The 18,679-nt window shown below is 44.1% G+C and overlaps 1 protein-coding gene across 13 annotated transcripts in view; it reads right to left on the reverse strand.

The window, feature by feature from the left end:
* The window catches only part of tjp2b (tight junction protein 2b (zona occludens 2)), a 57,577-nt gene that overhangs the window by 10,927 nt on the left and 27,971 nt on the right, over window positions 1-18,679 (reverse strand). For 9 of the 13 annotated variants that reach the window (XM_028995058.1, XM_028995057.1, XM_028995059.1 and 6 more), the window contains 8 exons: window positions 7,436-7,489; window positions 5,825-5,949; window positions 5,643-5,745; window positions 5,004-5,271; window positions 4,480-4,791; window positions 3,435-3,538; window positions 2,923-3,076; window positions 59-170 (listed from right to left, as the gene is read on the reverse strand). In XM_028995058.1, the coding sequence (XP_028850891.1) occupies window positions 59-170; window positions 2,923-3,076; window positions 3,435-3,538; window positions 4,480-4,791; window positions 5,004-5,271; window positions 5,643-5,745; window positions 5,825-5,949; window positions 7,436-7,480 (1,223 nt within the window). In that variant the 5' untranslated portion in view covers window positions 7,481-7,489. Of the gene's footprint in view, window positions 1-58; window positions 171-2,922; window positions 3,077-3,434; window positions 3,539-4,479; window positions 4,792-5,003; window positions 5,272-5,642; window positions 5,746-5,824; window positions 5,950-7,435; window positions 7,490-11,630; window positions 11,816-11,901; window positions 12,196-17,388; window positions 17,511-18,326; window positions 18,619-18,679 lie in introns of those variants that run through there. The other 4 variants (XM_028995056.1, XM_028995060.1, XM_028995054.1 and 1 more) reach the window with 4 other exon arrangements.

Raw genomic sequence — 18,679 nt, forward strand, 5'->3', positions numbered from 1 at the left:
GTGACTAGGGTTTGAATCATTCAGCGAAACCCTTCTATCCCAGTTAATTTTCATATACCTGGTGTTTTCACGTGGTATTTCATTGGAGGAATGAGAGGAGAGGTCAGACTGTCGTGACCTCTGGTCATCTTGTGGAGAGTAGGAATGGTACGATTCAATTTCTGACATGTCTGAAAACAGAAAACAAAGAAAAAAACTAAAAGACAGTTCTCCAGATGCCAGAACGTGATGTCCCAAGTCCCAAGAACCACAGAACCCTCTGTGTAAGGCGCCAATGACCACAGTTAAATCAGCAGGATCTGCCCCGTTATAACAACACTCCACCAGATGGATTTTGGTATCTGCATCTTTGTCTGGATCAGCTTGATTATTGGCTGTCTGGAGGGGAGTTTTCAACATGCATTGGACAAGCTTGACAAATCAACTCAGCCGTTTCATGGGTGGAATGCAGGTTTTGAAATTGGGTTGTGAGGAATCAGACACTAGGAGCTGTGAGTTATAATGAGGCAGAACAAAGTGGCGTGGGGCAGGCAGGAAGACAGCCCAGAGAAACAGGACAGCCTTTCAGTGGAAAAAGAAACAGACAGACGGGAATAGACAGAGACTGAAAAGAAGAGAGGGTGCTCAAGCAAACTGTCCTGGTAAACACCTGCCATTGGAGAATCAATGCATTCAGATCTAATATAAATAAAATAACTTGCCAGGAAATCACTAGAAATAATCAAACAAATAAATGTAAAAAAATTATATAAGAATTATATTATATATATAATGTATTTATATAATTCTATATTTATTATATAACATCTTCAACCCTTTGGCTGTATAAATGAGGTTAATATTTCAAACTATACTTTTCAGTTTTATGTTTTTGCATGATTTGATTGATTTGAAAATGATTAAATAACATTAATAATGAACAATTATGGAGTTTATCAGTCATATCAGATGAGCAATTAGATGCACTAGTATGAATTTATATAATTTCTGCTTTTTATGTGCTACGATGACAGACGTTCTCTCCAGGACAGTTCATTTACTTGTGGTTAATTACACCAGGATGCAAAAAAATTTAAATCTGTGACCAGCTACTGCAATAGCGCGAAGATTGTCCACCCAAAAACAATGAAACGGGACAACATGTGTAAGAGATAAAGAGAGAAGGAGGTTGTGAGACCGTTACTGTGGTCGCTGGCGAGTTTAAATGCATTTCCGGTGCATTAAATTAAATCCTCGGATTGGCGGTGGGGTCAGCAGGTCAGCGAAGAATGTTCTTCGGCCTAAAATAAACTCCAGATTACAGGAATGGCACGTGAGAGCTGAGCGCCTCTTGAGTGAGGGGTTAAATCTGCAGCGTGGAGAAGCTGAAGAGGGTGTGCTGGAATAGCCATTGGGTAAATATAGACAAATAATTAAATTAAATAAAAAAAATTTTTTAGAGCATCTGAGGTCATGTGGCTGTTCAAAGTAGGCAAGGAAACCACAAATGAATGAATGAATGAATGAATGAATTAAATAAATAAAAGAACTCTGCCTGACCTTGAAATACAACACAGCATTTCCTGTGCGCTAAACCTGACTTGCCTCAGACACACAAATAAACAAAGAGAGAGAGACTGAACCTGGGACACTCTATGATCGGAAGATAAAAAGACGAACGGAAAGAGAGAGAGAAAGATGCCAGGACAGATTATTGCAATATGGTAAACTCAACTAAAACCACCTGGATTATACATCTGGGAGGCTTGATGAACATCCAATATTCTGACATTCTTTAATGTAGGCAGGGCAGCGTGGGTCACACCCATCCCTCTGCCAGGCTAGCATCATGAGGCGTGCAATCTGATCCCCATTCAGTCCACTAGACAGACAGATAACGAGTCACCCCACAAATGAACTAAAGTGCTCATGTAAATCAGGATCTTCAGGTCCCTGACCAGAGGTCCAGCACCAGCAGCGCTATTCAACCCCTGCACACAGCAAGGTTCTTCACATGGATTTAATCTGCCAAACAGTAACCCTTTGTGTGGGTGATGACTAATGCATTAGTGTGTTATTACAATGATTTCGTAGAGTGTACTTACTGAAGAACCATGGACTTTCATTCCCTTCTCTGCATTTGGAATTAAAAGCCCTTTTATGACATGTTTAACAACATGACAGCTCAGAAAGAAAAGAAGAACATATAAATGCATAAAAAATGCAAAAATTTTATTTCTTCCACTGGCGTTATTCAACCCAATTAAATGAATGACACAGTATAGTGCAGAATAAAATAGTTTATTTATTGATGAGAATTTTTAAAAAGAGGTTAGCAAAATTTAAAAACGAAAAAAAGGCTGGTGAACATTTGTGGCACTTTAAAAAGATTAAGGGCAACCAAACTTTCTGCTGTGTCTCTGCAGTCCTTCAGCTAAAAGTATGACATATTATCTGTAAAGAAAGAACACACACACACAAAAAAATAGAATTTCTTGTAGGTAGGGAAGGTTCTTCATGTCAAATCTAAATTGTTGCGCCCCTCTGCATGTTACATTTGACATTTTCTACCAAAAAATATGTTTTTGTTTCAGTGTTTCATCTGATATTTGTACTTTAATAAAGGCTTAATATGATTTTTTTAAGGAAATGATGGAATAATGTAATGAAGTCACAGAAAACTAAAGGCTATAGGTCTTTAAGCATCCTTGACAACACACAATATCATGTGTAGTTATGGGCAATTAATTTCAAACCTAAGCTTGACAAATATGCACATGATGACATTAATCTGATTCATTCCAGCCAATTATCGTTATCTGAGTTTAATTACAAGTATCATGCTTGAGCACAAACACCCTGGGAGTCTGGTTCATTGCCTCCGATTTTACGGACTGACACTGACGGCGCGCGGAACTGGGTGCGGGCCGCCCAATAACTCACCATCCGGCTCGGAGTCGCTGTCCACCAGCGCTGGGAGACGGATGAGGATCTGTCTGCGGTCTCTCTGGACGACCAGCTGCAGCTTACCGCGCGACTTCTCGATCAGCTTCCCCGCGTCGCTCAGGGACAGGTTCTCCGTGACCGTCCCGTTAATCTGTGCGGGATAGGCGCGAAAACCGCATGAGGAGGGCGAGGGGGAGAGTTTCAAAGTGGCACAGAAGGACGGAAACTTTTCCCACTGGCTCCCACTGGACCACCCTTCATAACCAAACCAGCCAATCACTGGTCAAGGTTGGAACCGATGAAGTGCATTTCTGACCATTGGCCAAAATATTGTGTACAGTATCAGGTGAAAGATTCTTTTATTCATTTCGATAAAAAAGGAAACCTGAGCCCACCCTCAGATCACGGTTTGTTACAAAAGCACATGACGTGGACTAGACGACATAATCCATTTAGAATGTGTAGTATTGCAAAACAGCCTCGTTGATTGTTATTGCATTTTTAATTACCTTCAGAATAATGTCTCCTTCCTGCAGATTGCCGTCGCGTGCGGCCAGGCCAGTGCTGGTCATCTCCTTAATGAAGATCTGGCTGCCCAGTCGGAGGCCGTACTCTGGAGTGGCGTAACGTTGTAAACATGTAATAATCAGTGACTGGCGTTAGTCAGAATTGCCCTTGAACAGAGCCCACACCCACCCCAGGGCGGACTATTTCAGGATGCCATCTCACAAATCATTGACTCGAATTGTGGAACGCTATTGACCTGAACGCCAGATCTTTGGTGACAGATGAGGACACAACCAGCCCAGCGGCTGATGGACGATTACAAGCCCTCCCTACACTCCCTGATTCAAAATGTACGAGTGAAGCGCAGCTTTAATGAAATTCTTCCCAGCAGCAGCCTATTAAGAGGAGCTGCATTCTTCAGCATTCGCTTGGCCAAGCCTCCATGAATAAATCAAAATCGCCATTCGAAGTAGGCGGCAGAAGTCTGGAAACCTAAATGGCCAATGTTCCATTCATCACATTTAGTTGCTAATTATGGGGAAACGACAGAAGCATCGCTGGTAAAGACGCGGTAATATTGCCTCAATGCTAAACTGTTCTTACTTAATGATCCTACTGAGAGTCTAGAAACTGCAAAAAACTTTGCACAGATCCTATCGGCTACATTATCGGCTAAATTACAGCCACGTAGCATGTGACTATACATAAATTGGCTGGCTGTATTATTTCATTATGTCAGCTATAATTTGAATATTTTTCTCAGTATTTCATAATTTTAGTTGTCCGTTCTCTAGCCAATTGTCATAGTCAGTCCGCTACTTTTTCCTTTTCCTGAAAAGTACATGGGGACAATGTGATATTTTGGGATGAATGTGAGTCACATGCTTTACAATCAAACCCTTTTCAATTGAAACGTTCATCCAAAATCTCTTGTTAATATAACCATAAACACTATTTATGATTATGAGGGAAGTGAATAATCAACAACTATGCTTCAGCTTGACTGATCAGCAAGACATTAGTGTCCTTGAGTGTAGTGGCTCTTACCTTCAGTTGGCCGGTTCTTCACCAGCATCACACTGACTGGTTTCTCCAGAGGCTCAAGGTTGTTTCTGTGGCTGGGAGAAGGCGAGTGCTCGTGCAGGTTATCCCTGCTGTAACTCCTCGAAATCTTCTCGTCCCGCGGCTCGTATCTCCGCGTGCCGTATCCGGACCCGCCTCCGGGACTCGTGCCGCGGCCTCGGCTGCGCTCGCGCTGGTACCGTGGCTCGGGGCTGGAGCTGCGCTCCAGAGCGCGGCCTCTGCTGCCGTCCCTCCGGTAGCCTCTGTCTGGGCTGGGCGAGCGCTCCATGCTCCTGCCTAAGTAAGGTTATTACAACATCGTGCATTTACATTTTACACCATTTATCCAACAGGATTCTAAAATGGGCTTTGGGATTGCAGTGTCAATCCTAATGTGGAAAAAGCAGTAGTAAAACTACACCCAGTGAACTTTTACATTTGAGTCCTGAACGAATGAAACAAGATGCTTTTTAAAAATAGATTTATCAGTACAAACATTTTTTTTGTACCTCTGCTTCGTTCGCGTCGGTATCCCTGATCGTAGTCTGGGTCCAGGTAACCCCCCCCGCGGCCCTTTTCCAGACTAGGGTCTCTGGATCGAGGGTAGCCCGGGCCGCCGTTGCCACCCTGCCAGCCCGGCTCGGTGTCTCCCACGCTGTGGATGCTGCGGGTGTCGTCGGGGTAGTAGCTGGAAGTGTTGTACACCCTGCTGTCCTGGCTGGGGGACGGAGGCCGCTTGATGGCCTGGGCGGGCACTTTGCGGGATCGCTTCACCGTCTGTGTCGATTTAAATTTTGAAGATAATTTGCTAAATCTATTGCTGTACATTGAAGTAGATCCAACTTGTAGTAGTAGTGCAGAAAAATTGTTCCGCAAAAATAAAATAAAAGTAGCTAACCTCTGAAAATAATATTAATTAAAATAATGAATACTCCTTTACTGTTTTTTAAATGCATTATAAGGCATGGAATGAAAATACCTTGGTATTCGCATATGTTATAGATGCAGGAGAGTATAAAGAATAAACACTGCGTGTTCAGTAAAGTGAACACAGCGTCAGAATACATTTCAGGCTCTTGTGTAACCACATTCAGAAACAAGGCAGGAAACAAAGCCTCATTCACGGCCCAGTGCCGAGACACACTCACAATCTTGGCCACCTTCCCACATTTTCGGAGCTGCTGTACAGCGAAGGAGTGAGGCACATTATCCATGGGCATGGTGTTGACCTGAATGACGCGGTCGTTTTCACTGTGGACACAAGAGAGCCGAGTCACGCCACTCAACGCTGAAATGAAAATGAATAACAACAACAACAACAACTACGTACTATAGAAGTCCGTCGGCCGGGCCGCCTTTTAACACGTCCGAGACGATGATGGACGTCTCGCCGCTGCCCACGTTAGGATTGTCGCGGCCCCCCGACACTGCAATCCCGAAGCCCATTTTAGAATCCTGCCAAGCATCAGACATGGGGGGAAAAAACATGACGAACGCTTCAAAAGAACACAGGCCTGCAGAGCGAAACACTCCACTGGATGCGAGTTATTATCTCAAAGACAGCGAGAGGAGGCGGGGAAAGGTCAGCCTTGGGGTGCTGAGTAATGCACGCATTAAAGCGCGCTAGCCGACCAGGGCCCATGCAAATGAAGACGCGTCGAGCTCCAGTGTCGGTCAGAGCGTAGAGCGGCTAATGGGAGCTGACAGAGGAAGCTGCACGCGGGACTCATTCGCTGAGCACCACGGGGACTCGGCCCAGCAGGGCGTTCGGCACTCAAGGTTGCGTGGCTTGGAAAAATGACACCACGCTGCATGAATGCGCAAGTGGCGGGAGCACGGGCAAGATATTCTCCCCGGGGACGTTGCTGAACACGCTGCTATCTGGCGTCAGGATCAGTACAGTCCTGGGCGCACGGTGTCAGGAGCGGAGTTTGAAGCCGATAAGCAGGAAGCGAAGACATCACAGCGCTCTCCGGGATAAACAGCCCGACTTCCTGTTTTCTGCTCTTTGAGATCTTCAGATAGCATAAAAACGACTACTGCCACTTTCATCGCAAACCTCTGTGGACTTCCTGTCTTCTAATCACAGACAGCAAGCGTGGCTAGATAAACCTCAGGCAGATGGGAAGGGGAAGGTGTGGAGGCTGAGGTCTGCTTTGTGTTATTCTCAAGCCTGGATGACGGGTACTGAACACACAGATCTGCATTAACCAAACAGGGAAAGAAACGGCAGAGGAAATGTCTTCTGCACTGATATATGGAATAGAAGTAGAATGGTGATGTGAAGTAAGTGATGTGAAAACTTTCATTTCACTCTGCTTCTGTACGATTTGTGGGAGGGCCTGCTCGGGCTGCTCTTTTCAGATTTATTTTCAAGGTGAGGGACGTGGTCCATTCAACACCCTTTTCCTCCAAACAAACCTTTGGACATTACAGCAAAGAAGCCCTGTTTTGACATCCAAAAGTTCAATTTGTGCTCATTTAACTATAATAATCTAATCAACAGGATATTATGTGGATGCTTATTGGTTCACGTTAATTGGTCATTGCTAACATGCTAATTGGTTCTGTCCGCATCCAATAAACAAATCCGTGACACTGACTGATGGACGGAGGGAAAGGGAGTCAAAGTCGGGGCAACCAGGGACCATTTGTCTCCCCCACCTTCGGCACTGAGGAGCGGGCTGCCCCAGCAACCGAAGCACCAACCCATAAACACAGGCACCAAACTCAGATGTTCCACAGCCTCCCCCGCCGTGCATACAACCCAACTCCAAACAAGAGCGAGAAGGAGGGCAGAGCACTTAAAAAAAAAAAAAAAAAAAAAGAACTTGTCTGACATTGGATTGCACAAGTCTGATCAGCTGTCCAGGAGAGACGTGAGGACAGGGACTGACTGTCCTGTCAGTGAACTTTGGAGGACAGACAAAAGGCCACTCACCCTCTGTAGTGTCACAGTGTACTGTTCCCAAACAGTCTCTTCCATTCCCGAGGTCTGTGGAGAGAGCAGAGGAGAAAAGGGCAGAAGTGAGTGATGGGCTAGACGGGCAGGGTCGCTGGTGGACAGAATTAGTGGGAACTGCAGGCGCGGCTTTAGAGCAGAACAAGAGTAGGGGAGCGCAAAGATATAATCACTGCAGAGGAGAGGCTGAGTAAAAAGGGGCGTGGGGGATCTGATAGGATCCCACGGGTGGACCTCCACCCCGGTACAAACAGATGAAACAACCTGATGCTATTTCTTCCAATTCAGCCAGCTGAAAAATACATAATCAAAGTATAAAAGGGTAAAAACTGTCTGTGGTACGCAATGGTACATATAAAACCAAGACTTATACAAAAGGATGGGTTTTAGGGGAAAAAAACTACATTACATTGTGGTATTACACCAGGCAAAGCGAAAATCACAATTTCTATGTTTTGCAGAATTGCAGTATTAAACACGTAATAATTCTCCCATCTTTAATTTGTCAGCATTAAACAAGATAGGTATTCAGTGAAAAATATATAAATACATCTGAATTGTAATCAGACAATTGGTAAAAAGTTAGATGTAAATCCTCAACTCTGTTTTTGGTCATAATCATGGAGGGAGCAAAAAAATAAATAATAATAATACAAAAAAAGTCCTTTAAAACCTTTCCAGCCTGTTTCTAATCCCACCTATTTGGAAATGATATTGCTACAGAATCCAGTGAGAACATTCTGAACATAATCCGAACATTAAAAAAAAAAAAAAAAAAATCGTGGACTCAGCAGCACGACAGGACCTCCGTACGTGACATCACCACCAACGCCCTTGGGTTCCACCCCACAACCTCTCCACTGCCTCCTTATTCTTCTACGGCATCCCTCGCTTGCTCGAACTGGTGTGCAAAAGTAATTGGAGGACTCTGCCTGCAGTTATTTGCCTCGGTCTCCTACCGGAGAGCACAATTAGTGCAGACAGACCCGCTTGTTATATTCCCACACAGAACCGACCCACTGAGAGACTCGTGATCCTGATGGATCCAGACAGGGGAGTTGTTCTTTTCCTTGAAATCCAGGGACGATTGTTTATAAAGCTGTATGTGAGAAAAGCAGACAGATCCTAAAAATTTACATCAGGGGTGCTGGGCATCTGACAACCTGACCACACTATTGTACAGTAGAGAAGAGTCTCTGTAACCGCTACAGCGGCAGGATTCATCCGCGGACAGAAGCGGTCAGCCGACTAGCCGAGTCACGTGACCGCGAACGCAAAGTTGGGATGCTGTCGACATCCGCAGGACTCTGTTTATACGCCACCTCCCAGCAGCATGACCCATTAACTCCTACATGGGAGACTTGGCAACCAATGCAAACAGCCATCACACTTGGACAGTTCTCAACCAATACATTTTAGGTTGTTGATAGTACTGTTGATATATACGATTTCATTCTAAACTGTTTATGACACTTGGGAGGCACTCTCAGCTAGTTAGTTGGACAACATGTTATTTCCATTGCAGTCCTTAACATAAGAATAAGTACAAAAAAAAAAAAAGGATAATGATGTCGCTGCTCAACATTTCACTCATCACAATATCGTGGCTAGGGCTGGGCCAGAGGTCAGCAACCTGCGGCTCTTTCATGCTTACACTGTGTTGAGAAGTTGTGTAAAGTTAGCATAGTGCCGGTAAGTTAGGGCGACCAGGGTTAACCGTTAGTCACATCATCGGCTTCTACACGCATATTCGTGCTGGTTATAAAACGGCTTTCTGATGGCATTCACCCCCCCCCAAAACACATTTTCTTTGCATAAATAACATTTCACAAGCAACACGCTAGCCTAGTATATAGCATAAAAGTAAAAATAATATGCAGTGTTATCTTCATTTTATAATATGTCAAAAAGAATTCGCGGCTCTCTGTGCTTTCTCTTTTATGGAAAGTGTTAAAAGGTTGCCAAGGTTTTGCAATATACACACGCAGCGATCAACACACACATACATTCTCTCGCTTTCAATCCATTGTGTTCATGCTTCTTTTAAGTGCACGATGTACATGCTACGGTCTTGCATGCATGCGTTTGTTTGCTGAAGGTTGCCGATCCGCCAAGGTGCCACCGAGTGAAGCACCGTCCCCACACGCTGCTCCCCGGGCGCCTGTCATGGCTGCCCACTGCTCACCAAGGGTGATGGTTCAAAGCAGAGGACACATTTCGTGTGCTGTGCTGCAGTGTTTCACAACCACTTTTCAACAGCTCAGAAATAATGGCCTTTCTAATCTGATCTGATTCCATCTGATTCTAGCTCTACAGGTGAAAAGGTCAGAGTGCAAAAAAAGAAGACCTCCAGGTTTTTTGTATGTGTGAAATGGTCCTCAGTCTAGAGAACTCTGAATATGAGCATAAAAGCTCCTCATATCATATGCATCATGCTCCGACCATGTTCTACATCTAATTTTCAGGCATATGGAGCAGCCAGCAACTTCACAACCCACATTTGTGTTAAGTGTTATCAAATATGAATAAATCTGCTACACTGCAAAATCATGGTCTTCATGATTATAGCAGACACCAAAGATGATGGTCTAATTTTGTGAAATATGGTTCAAATTATTGTGAGAACATCAAGTAATAAAACTGATCTAAATCATGAATCAATTGAAGTAAGTTGGCTGACAGGACTGATAGGAGACATCACGCCTTGGCTCAGCTCTCTCAATAAATCCAGGAACTGGTGAGTTGTGATTGGCCAAGAAGAAAAGGGTGAAAAATAGAAACGTCACACTTGCAGAATCGGAATCCACTCAGCATGAATTAACACGTCCCAGCAATGCTGCCATCTCCAGGTTACAGCTCATCCCATGAACCAGATGGGGTTTCCATATGCGCACACACACACACACACACACACACACACACACACACACACACACACACACACACACACACACACATTCATGCCTGGTGGAGTTCACTGAAAAAAAAAAGTATTTTTAGGAGAAAGTGCAGGAGCACCGAGTCTTGGCCCTGTTCCACTGGGACTGAACCAGCAGACACCTCACAAGGTCAATGACCCACGTTGCCTCGCAGACCCCAGACACACACACAATCCAGACAAATATGTAGCAAAGGGACAGACCTTTAGCAAAGAGACAAATAGTCAACAGTCACTGAACGGCAGACGGCACAACAGAAGAACAGCAAAACTGCCCAGGGGGAAGGAGACAGACAAGAGGAAAAAAAAACACGATGTCTGATGTCTTTTAACATAAAGTTTGTGGACTATTCAGATTAAAATACATAATAAGAAGACATGCCACTATTAAATTGGTCCTGTGGACCTTTACAACTGACCATTATAAGTGGCAAAAATGGCATAAAGACAAAACTAACTTCACTTCAATGCTCTGCTATCTTCTACATTTCTTCTTCTACAGAATCTGTGTGGGGTGGGTGGTGGGTCGACAGCATATGGATCAATCCTAGCTGGCCAGACAAGTCCTGGAACCACACAGAAACACACACGACCCCCACCGTGCTCCAACACTCGCCATGTTCTAATGCATGGTGGTGTGAGTGTCTCTCGAAGCGTGGAGAGTCAGCAGAGTGTCTGCAGAGAGTGTCCAAACATCAAATGTTACGCAACCGACTGTATCTACACACACACACAAAAAACAACATACACCTGAGGGTCAACACACACCTGCTCACTCAGAGAAAATGAAAACTGAAATAATCCCAAATAAAACAAATAGGAGAGAGAGCCAACACACACACACACACACACACACACACACACACACACCGTTCAAAGTCCAAGCAGACTGTGTGGGAAAATGGGACAGAACGTTGCAGCACAGCAGAGCCTTTGCTCCAAACGCACTGTATTTTACCGAACTGTGCACAGGATTATGGGAAGGACATTTAGCAAAAGGTCAAATATAAGGGAAATGTGGCCAGAACAACTGCTGCAGGTTTGCCTGGGCGCACCGCCACGTCAGCCTGGTCCACCCCTAAACTGCCCACCGGAAACCCGACTTTCTCCCAAACTTCCCAACGCGCACAGAGCTTCATACATACAGAAAAACGACTGACACACACACAGGTACGGTGGCAGGGCAGATCTCCGGGACGCAATGGGTGTGGGGTGACGGAGGAGCTTTATCCCCACCAGTTGGAGCAGGCAGGAGACGTTCCAGCCGGGGGAGTGGAGGATGATGAAGCTGTTCTTCAGCGGCTCCGTCTCCCCCCGAACCTCCACCCATGCCGCCCCGCGTGGCCTCCATGGCCGGTGCCAACGGAACCGCGCGCAGCAGCAGCCGAACGGCGGCCCGTCCAGGTTCATCTCTCTGCCTCTCGACCTCCGATCCAATTAAGCGCCACGGCGGAGAGGATTAGGGAGCCCTTGGGGGAGGGGGGGGGTGCTAAAAATAAAAACTCACGTCGCCTCGGAGAGTCCTGAGTGCTCTGGCAGCACGTGCCCACTTTCGGCGCAGCGTCGTCTTCATGCTGCTCGGCGTGGAGGACGCGCCGGCGTCCGCGCGGATCTTCCATTTCCCCGCCAAGCGCCCGCCCGCTTATGTAATTCTAATACAACACTGGCCTACATTTACACACACATACGCACACATGCATGAACACACAGCAGCACACAAAACTGAGGGGCGGCTTCTACGTCCGCTCAGCACCGCAGCGAGCACTCCAAACATCCAGCCGAAGACGAACTCCAGGCACGCCGCTTCCTCACTCCCGTTGAACATCATCTCATGTGAAAGCAAACTGATTTTCCATGAGTAAAAACAGTAAAGCGACGGTATCAGCCTCAGGTGAAATCACTTCATTTCATAATTTGGTCATAAATGAGAAATTTGCTCTACGATCAGCCACATGGTGTATTTGACATTCATCAGTTCACCCATCAGAATTAAAGCGCTGATCATTTACATTTTACAGCATTTACCAGACGCCCTTATCCAGAGCGACTTCTAATCAGTAGTTACAGGGACAGTCCCCCTCAGGGACACATTGGTAGTTAGTGGGGTTTGAACCTGTGACTTTGTCGTCATGCCTACAGGCATCTCTCCTTTAACACATTGTTTTAAGGGGGATTGAAATGCTAAGGAACATACCTGACAAATACAAATCGCACCTACTACAAACCTATTACACATCTATTGCACAGCTAGTACCCACTTATAGCCCAGTTTATACCTTCGGAGAGAAAACACAAAAGACACAGATGCTCTGTTTCATTAAAAGGTGCGTAATATCTCAAAAACCAGCTGCAGGCTCCCTCAAACTGACAGGCATCTGGATAACACCACCCCAGTCTGGGCTCAATTCGAACAATTCCCGGAATTCAGCAGCGCCTGAGCTCAAGGTGTGACCTCAACATTAAAGTCCTTTCCAGACCCTCTGGTTTACTGTTAAAGAAAACAAGACTGCTTCATGCATTCGTCCATCCATCCATCCATCCGTTCCATGAACTTGTTTATTGAGGTCAGGGTTGTAGGGAAGCTGGAGGCAATCCCATGCCGGGTGAAAACACACACACACACACACACACACACACACACACACACACACACACACACACATACAGCAGACCTAATTTTATCACCACAAATACTCATATTTTTCCTTTATTCCCAGACAAATCAGAACCCCCTCTGCCCAATAACACATAAGACTGTGCAAGTGTATGCGAAGCACAATGGGGCTTGTCCAGCAGTCAACCTCACAGAAAGAAATGTGTCATTTAAACATTAAGCACCATCACACAAGGAGCGAGAAACAGTGAGAAGGCCTGTTAGTGTCTGAAGGCCTGATAGTGCTGAAGAAGAGTTAAACACAGAGAAGAAAACCACCAAATATCCCTCCAGTCCAGAGCCCTGACTGTGCTCACACAGGGTGCTGAGGCAGCTCTGTAACGCATGTTTAGGACCAGGCTGCTGCATTCCTTCTTATGATGGAAAAGACTCGGGGATTTGGGGTTCAGTCGGGCTTCCAATAAGAAACCTTTTTGATGTTATATGGGTCCAGACATGCTCATCTATGATGGATCACTTCAGTATTTAAAAAGTAGCATGCTATGGTGTGAATTTGTATGAAATCAAGTAAATCTCCATCTTACAACGGGGTGCTTATTAATTCAAATATAACAATAATAAAATTACATTATAATTTTAAAGAATGTATATTCATATGCACTAAATGATTAATAAAAAATGTAAATAAATTAATTCATAAAAATAACTCTGACAATATTAAAAGGTTATGATTAATTGCCAATAGGAAAAAGTATTTTTATAAATGGATTTATTGAGTGGATGTAGGGGTTCTGGGGTCAGCTGCAGATTACTCTGGAACACTCTGCATACCTTATTGAAAAGTTATTTTCTTCATACATGCTGAAATATTTAGCACGTCAACCATGGGCTCATAAATAAATAAATGGAAGTGTGTGATTGTCAGAAAATTGCTTTGGTTATTTTAAAAACCATTTTGCAAAGGTCACCTTGAGAGATGAAATATCCTGTTCCAGTTCCTCTAATTTAAAATACAAAGGTCTAAACATACATATAATCTCTAAACAACTCAGAAAGATTTTAAAAACTTTAATTTGTGAATGAAGTCTGCGAGGGACAGCTGAAAAACAGAATTCTACTTGGACTTCAAAAAATGGTTTTCAAAACCTTTGTCCCATCTTAATCTGTAGAAGTCTGTCATTGTATGAATATGATGACTGTGGTTATTATATTAACAAATACTTGCCAGTGATCGGCATACTGTAACTACAGTCATAGACTTTCTATACAATTTGTCCTCTTTAAACCATAGACTATGGAATAACAGTTTTGGTCCCCCACAATTAACATTTGTTCAAGATCATGCTGGTTCTGTAGATTCTAACATCTACTGTTCTTTTCAAGGCAAAAATTGTTATGAACTGAGACAAGAAACCACAACTCCTACTAAATACTCAGCAGGCAAAAACTTTGAGAAAAGTTTCTCTTCCAATTGCAAATTAATAGACTACAGAGACGTCCATTGAATTATTGAGTTGTTTGTAACAAAATGTCGATCAGACAATAACAAATAAAATTCACAGATAAGATGCCACAATAATGCCATAAATATCCTACCGCTCTTCTCAGCATGGATCCAGTGCACTTGTCCAATTATTTAAAACCAAAGACAGATCTTGAAAAAAAGAATTAGTGCCACAGCATCCTGCTTGGGGAGGGGAACAGATGTACTGGAGCTCGATCGGATATATTGCCTGAATCCCTCCTGAGCAATTTCGGAATGATAAGACGGGATCTAAAACCGCGGTTGCAGTGGTGCATGGGTGACGCAGAGCATCAGAACGCCGGCTGCTGACTCAGAGTCCCGGTGGAGTGGTGGTCGATGCACTCGGAGAGGGTCTTTCCGATGATTCTGGACTAAATGAAGCGCCCGTTGTCCTACGTTCCCCAGTGGTGAGTGACACGTGACCCGAGTTGTCATCCTGTGTGACAGGTATCCACCAAGCAAGACGGATCTACGTCAGGGCGTAGACTTGGATGAACGGCTCCCAACGGATTGTGGCTTTGTACAGGTGCAGCAAACAGAATGAGCGCAGGATTTTATTTTTGCTTATGATTGACATCACAATGTATTAATTGTGTTTGAATTGAAACTAGGGCAGTCAATCAGTTAAAAAAATATATTAATTGCTAATTCTGCAAAGAATTCAATGTGATTCAGTCTTAACAAAATGTGTGATTAGTTTGTTAAACTGTATTGTGATTATTTATTTGTCTGCAAATCCTTTTTCCAAAATGTGTTGGCCATTCGGTCATATTTATTGCAGCTATGTCAACACACCCCTCGTTGTTGATTTGATGCCTACATGTAAACTTTTTACAGATACATCAACATGTAACATAACCGTATACCAGATAAAACTATATCTGGGCAATTCTACTGAAAGTGGACTTTCTGTCAAACCCATAAGGCCACTGAAGTACCAGGTATTTGTATGATACAAATAGAGGGAGCTTTAGAGAATAAATTTTTTTTTAATTACACTATGCTTATTCATTTACATTTACGGCATTTATAAGACGCCCTTATCCAGAGCGACTTACAATTAGTAGTTACAAGGGACAGTCCCCCCCTGGAGCAACTTAGGGTTAAGTGTCTTGCTCAGGGACACAATGGTAGTAAGTGCGATTTGAACCTGGGTCTTCTTGTTCATAGGTGAGTATGTTACCCATTAGGCTACATTTGGTAATTTCTCTAGGTATGACCAATATTGTCAGTCCAGAAGGAGGCTTCAAACTTGAAAAAAAACTATAGCATTTAGCATAGCATGATTGAATAAAAAAGCCCAACTCTATAAACCATTCAAATTTGTGAATTGTATTTACGTGCATCGCGCATCAACAAGTGGAGCAGTGGTGGCCTAGCGGTTAAGGAAGCGGCCCCGTAATCAGAAGGTTGCCGGTTCGAATCCCGATCCGCCAAGGTGCCACTGAGGTGACACTGAGCAAAGGACAAATTTCACTGTGTGCACTGTGCTCTGTGCTGCTGTGTATCACATGTGACAATCACTTCACTCTACTTGTCTTCACAATTCGTATTCATTGTTGATTGCCTTGAAACCTGAAATGATTTATGTATGTTAAGTCTACTGCTTCTATATATATATTTTCAGAATGTTTGGGAGTCACACTGCAGAATCACTGTTTCTTTGTCCGGTTCAAGATGCAAATGGAGATGACTATTTTTACCTCATGATAAATCACAAAGTCCTCGCCAGGCATAAAAACCTTGGTAGAGCCAAAAAAAAAAAAGAGAGAGAGAGAGAGAGAGAGAGAGAGTGAAAAGTCACATTCTTTACCCACCACTGTTACTCTAATAATACCTGTCCAGCTGCAGAATAGTGCAGACACGTTACTTGCCGAGAATGTCAGCCTGGCATTCCAGCCACGCAATGAAAATAATATCAGGAACAGGTTGCTGGCGTTGCCTGCTGTAAAGTAATATGCATACGCCAACACGGAACCTGGAAATAGTAATGCCACTATGCCCAAAAATTACCACACTGCGTCTGTCACGACCTGAATGGGAGAGGAAGTGTCCGTTTAACCGCATAAACAATCTGTTTTGGTAGGAAACTCAACTCCATATACCCCATACCTGTCACCCAAGAGCTCCCACTGTAACATAATTAGCCTTAAGAGACCCCCTGAATGTCCACAGTGGTCCAACCAGGAAGATTAAAGAGCAGCCAGTGCTCGTGATACAAGCAAACTGGGTCAGACATGGGTTTTCAAGCCAAATCCCCAATTCTTTCAACACACAGCGTGCGAGGGAGGATTTCACAGTCGGAATTTACCTTCGGTTTGATTTGTTTCTCAACTGTATGAGCCACTCAGGGCACACAGTGAGAGGTGTGGGCCTTATGTGTAAAAAGAGTGGTCAGGAGAAGTGGGCGTACATGGAGAGCCTCAGCATCACGAGCACCAAGATTCCAGAGCATTGCACACCACACCAACCTTCATGGCTCCAAAAACTGACACCACACAAACACAGTTCAAGAGCTACCAACTGAAAACAGGGTGGGGCAACATGAGGAGTGATTGTGAAACAGAAGATGCTCCTCAACAAGGCAGCCAACGTCAATCCGAAGGATATTAATAAAACACATCCACCTCAAATATGACATAAGTCCTGTTTACACAGAAACGCAATGAGGATTGTGAAAGCAGAGAGGCCGTACGTTATATTTAGAGGATTCCTTACCAGCTCAGACGGCTGGTGTTACCCTGGCATGATCAAGTTGCACGCAAGTAACAAGCACCGATGCATGGGCGGTCCTGGTCCCACATGATGGGTTAAATCCAATTAAATGGGACAAATGGCATGTCCCAAATACAAACCTCACATACGGGACGTGAATGAAGGGGGCTTCGTAAATAATTCCAAGAATGCCAAGCAGCCGGGCCCTCGCTCCCATTAGCATTTCTCACACCGTGCACTTCATTTGCATGAATATGGGTTCAGAGGCCTCCACATAATGGATGAGTGAAATATGAAGGAGGAGCATTTCTTTCCCCCACTGATTCCCAGTCTTTAGCTGGTGACGTGAGCATTACTGTGTGATTAAAGGGCCTTGTCTTCCGCACACAATAACTACATGGTACGGCCCCCACTGTGGGAAAACAATTCATGGGATTCGGAGAAAGGGGCCATGTTTTCCAGAACAATAACGGAGTTTGTGTTAGCTTTTATTGTGTTGATCTTCAGCACGGTTTTACTGTCTACTGAACAGCAGTTTTATAAAATTTCAGCAAGTATTTGTAAATGACTTATGCATGTATGTCAAATGCATGCAAAATAATTTGCCTCTTATCACTCAAAAGCCTCAAAACATTTTTTCAACAAGAACAAAGACGATCTGATTAGATGAATCAACTCATAATCTCAAAAAAAAAAAGAACAAGAAGACTCATGCTCTAATAATCTCGATAAAAAGAGAACAAGAACAGAACGCATCCCACAAACGGTAATTACTTTTAACGTCACAATAAGGAAAAAAAAAAGCCCTTTAGTCATGCACGTTTAAAATCTTCACAGTAGCAAGTATCTTATTTGTGGTCCTTAAGCCATTTGAATGCAAATTATGTTTTATTTCTGTAAACAGTGTGGCATTCATCTGTTACCGTGCATTTAAAAATGGGGTTGCCTCGCGTTATGAGTCCCAAGAACTGAGGCAGCTTTCTCATCTTACTTTCAGATGGACGTGATATTTTGGCTTCTTTTTGCACTGCTGAAGGGAAGAGGTGCATGCTGGGAAGTGCTGAAATTTTCTGCTCACCTGTTTGTGGTACCTCACAGCCATCCTAGTTTGGCTCTGACATGTAAACACAGGCTTCTTCAGTGAGAGCCGGGCAGCAGAAATCCACAAGCCTCCATGCCCCAGTCATCCGTGCACAAACGTGAAAACGATCCACGTACAAGTCCTCCCGGTCGAAAGAGAAGGGCGGACCACGTCAGAGAGACAAAACCCTGTTCGTACGACCCTGTTCCACATACACCTGCACTTCTCCCACAATGCTTTACAGCCTGCTAGGCAGGAAGCGGTCCTACAGAACTAGCCAATCGGGTGCCTCCGCTCGCAGCCTGGCTGAAAGGTAATATGACAGACACTCGAGACTCGTCTCCCTCCAG

Source organism: Denticeps clupeoides, chromosome 11 (genome assembly GCF_900700375.1).
Source record: "Denticeps clupeoides chromosome 11, fDenClu1.1, whole genome shotgun sequence".
Lineage (NCBI taxonomy): Eukaryota > Metazoa > Chordata > Actinopteri > Clupeiformes > Denticipitidae > Denticeps > Denticeps clupeoides.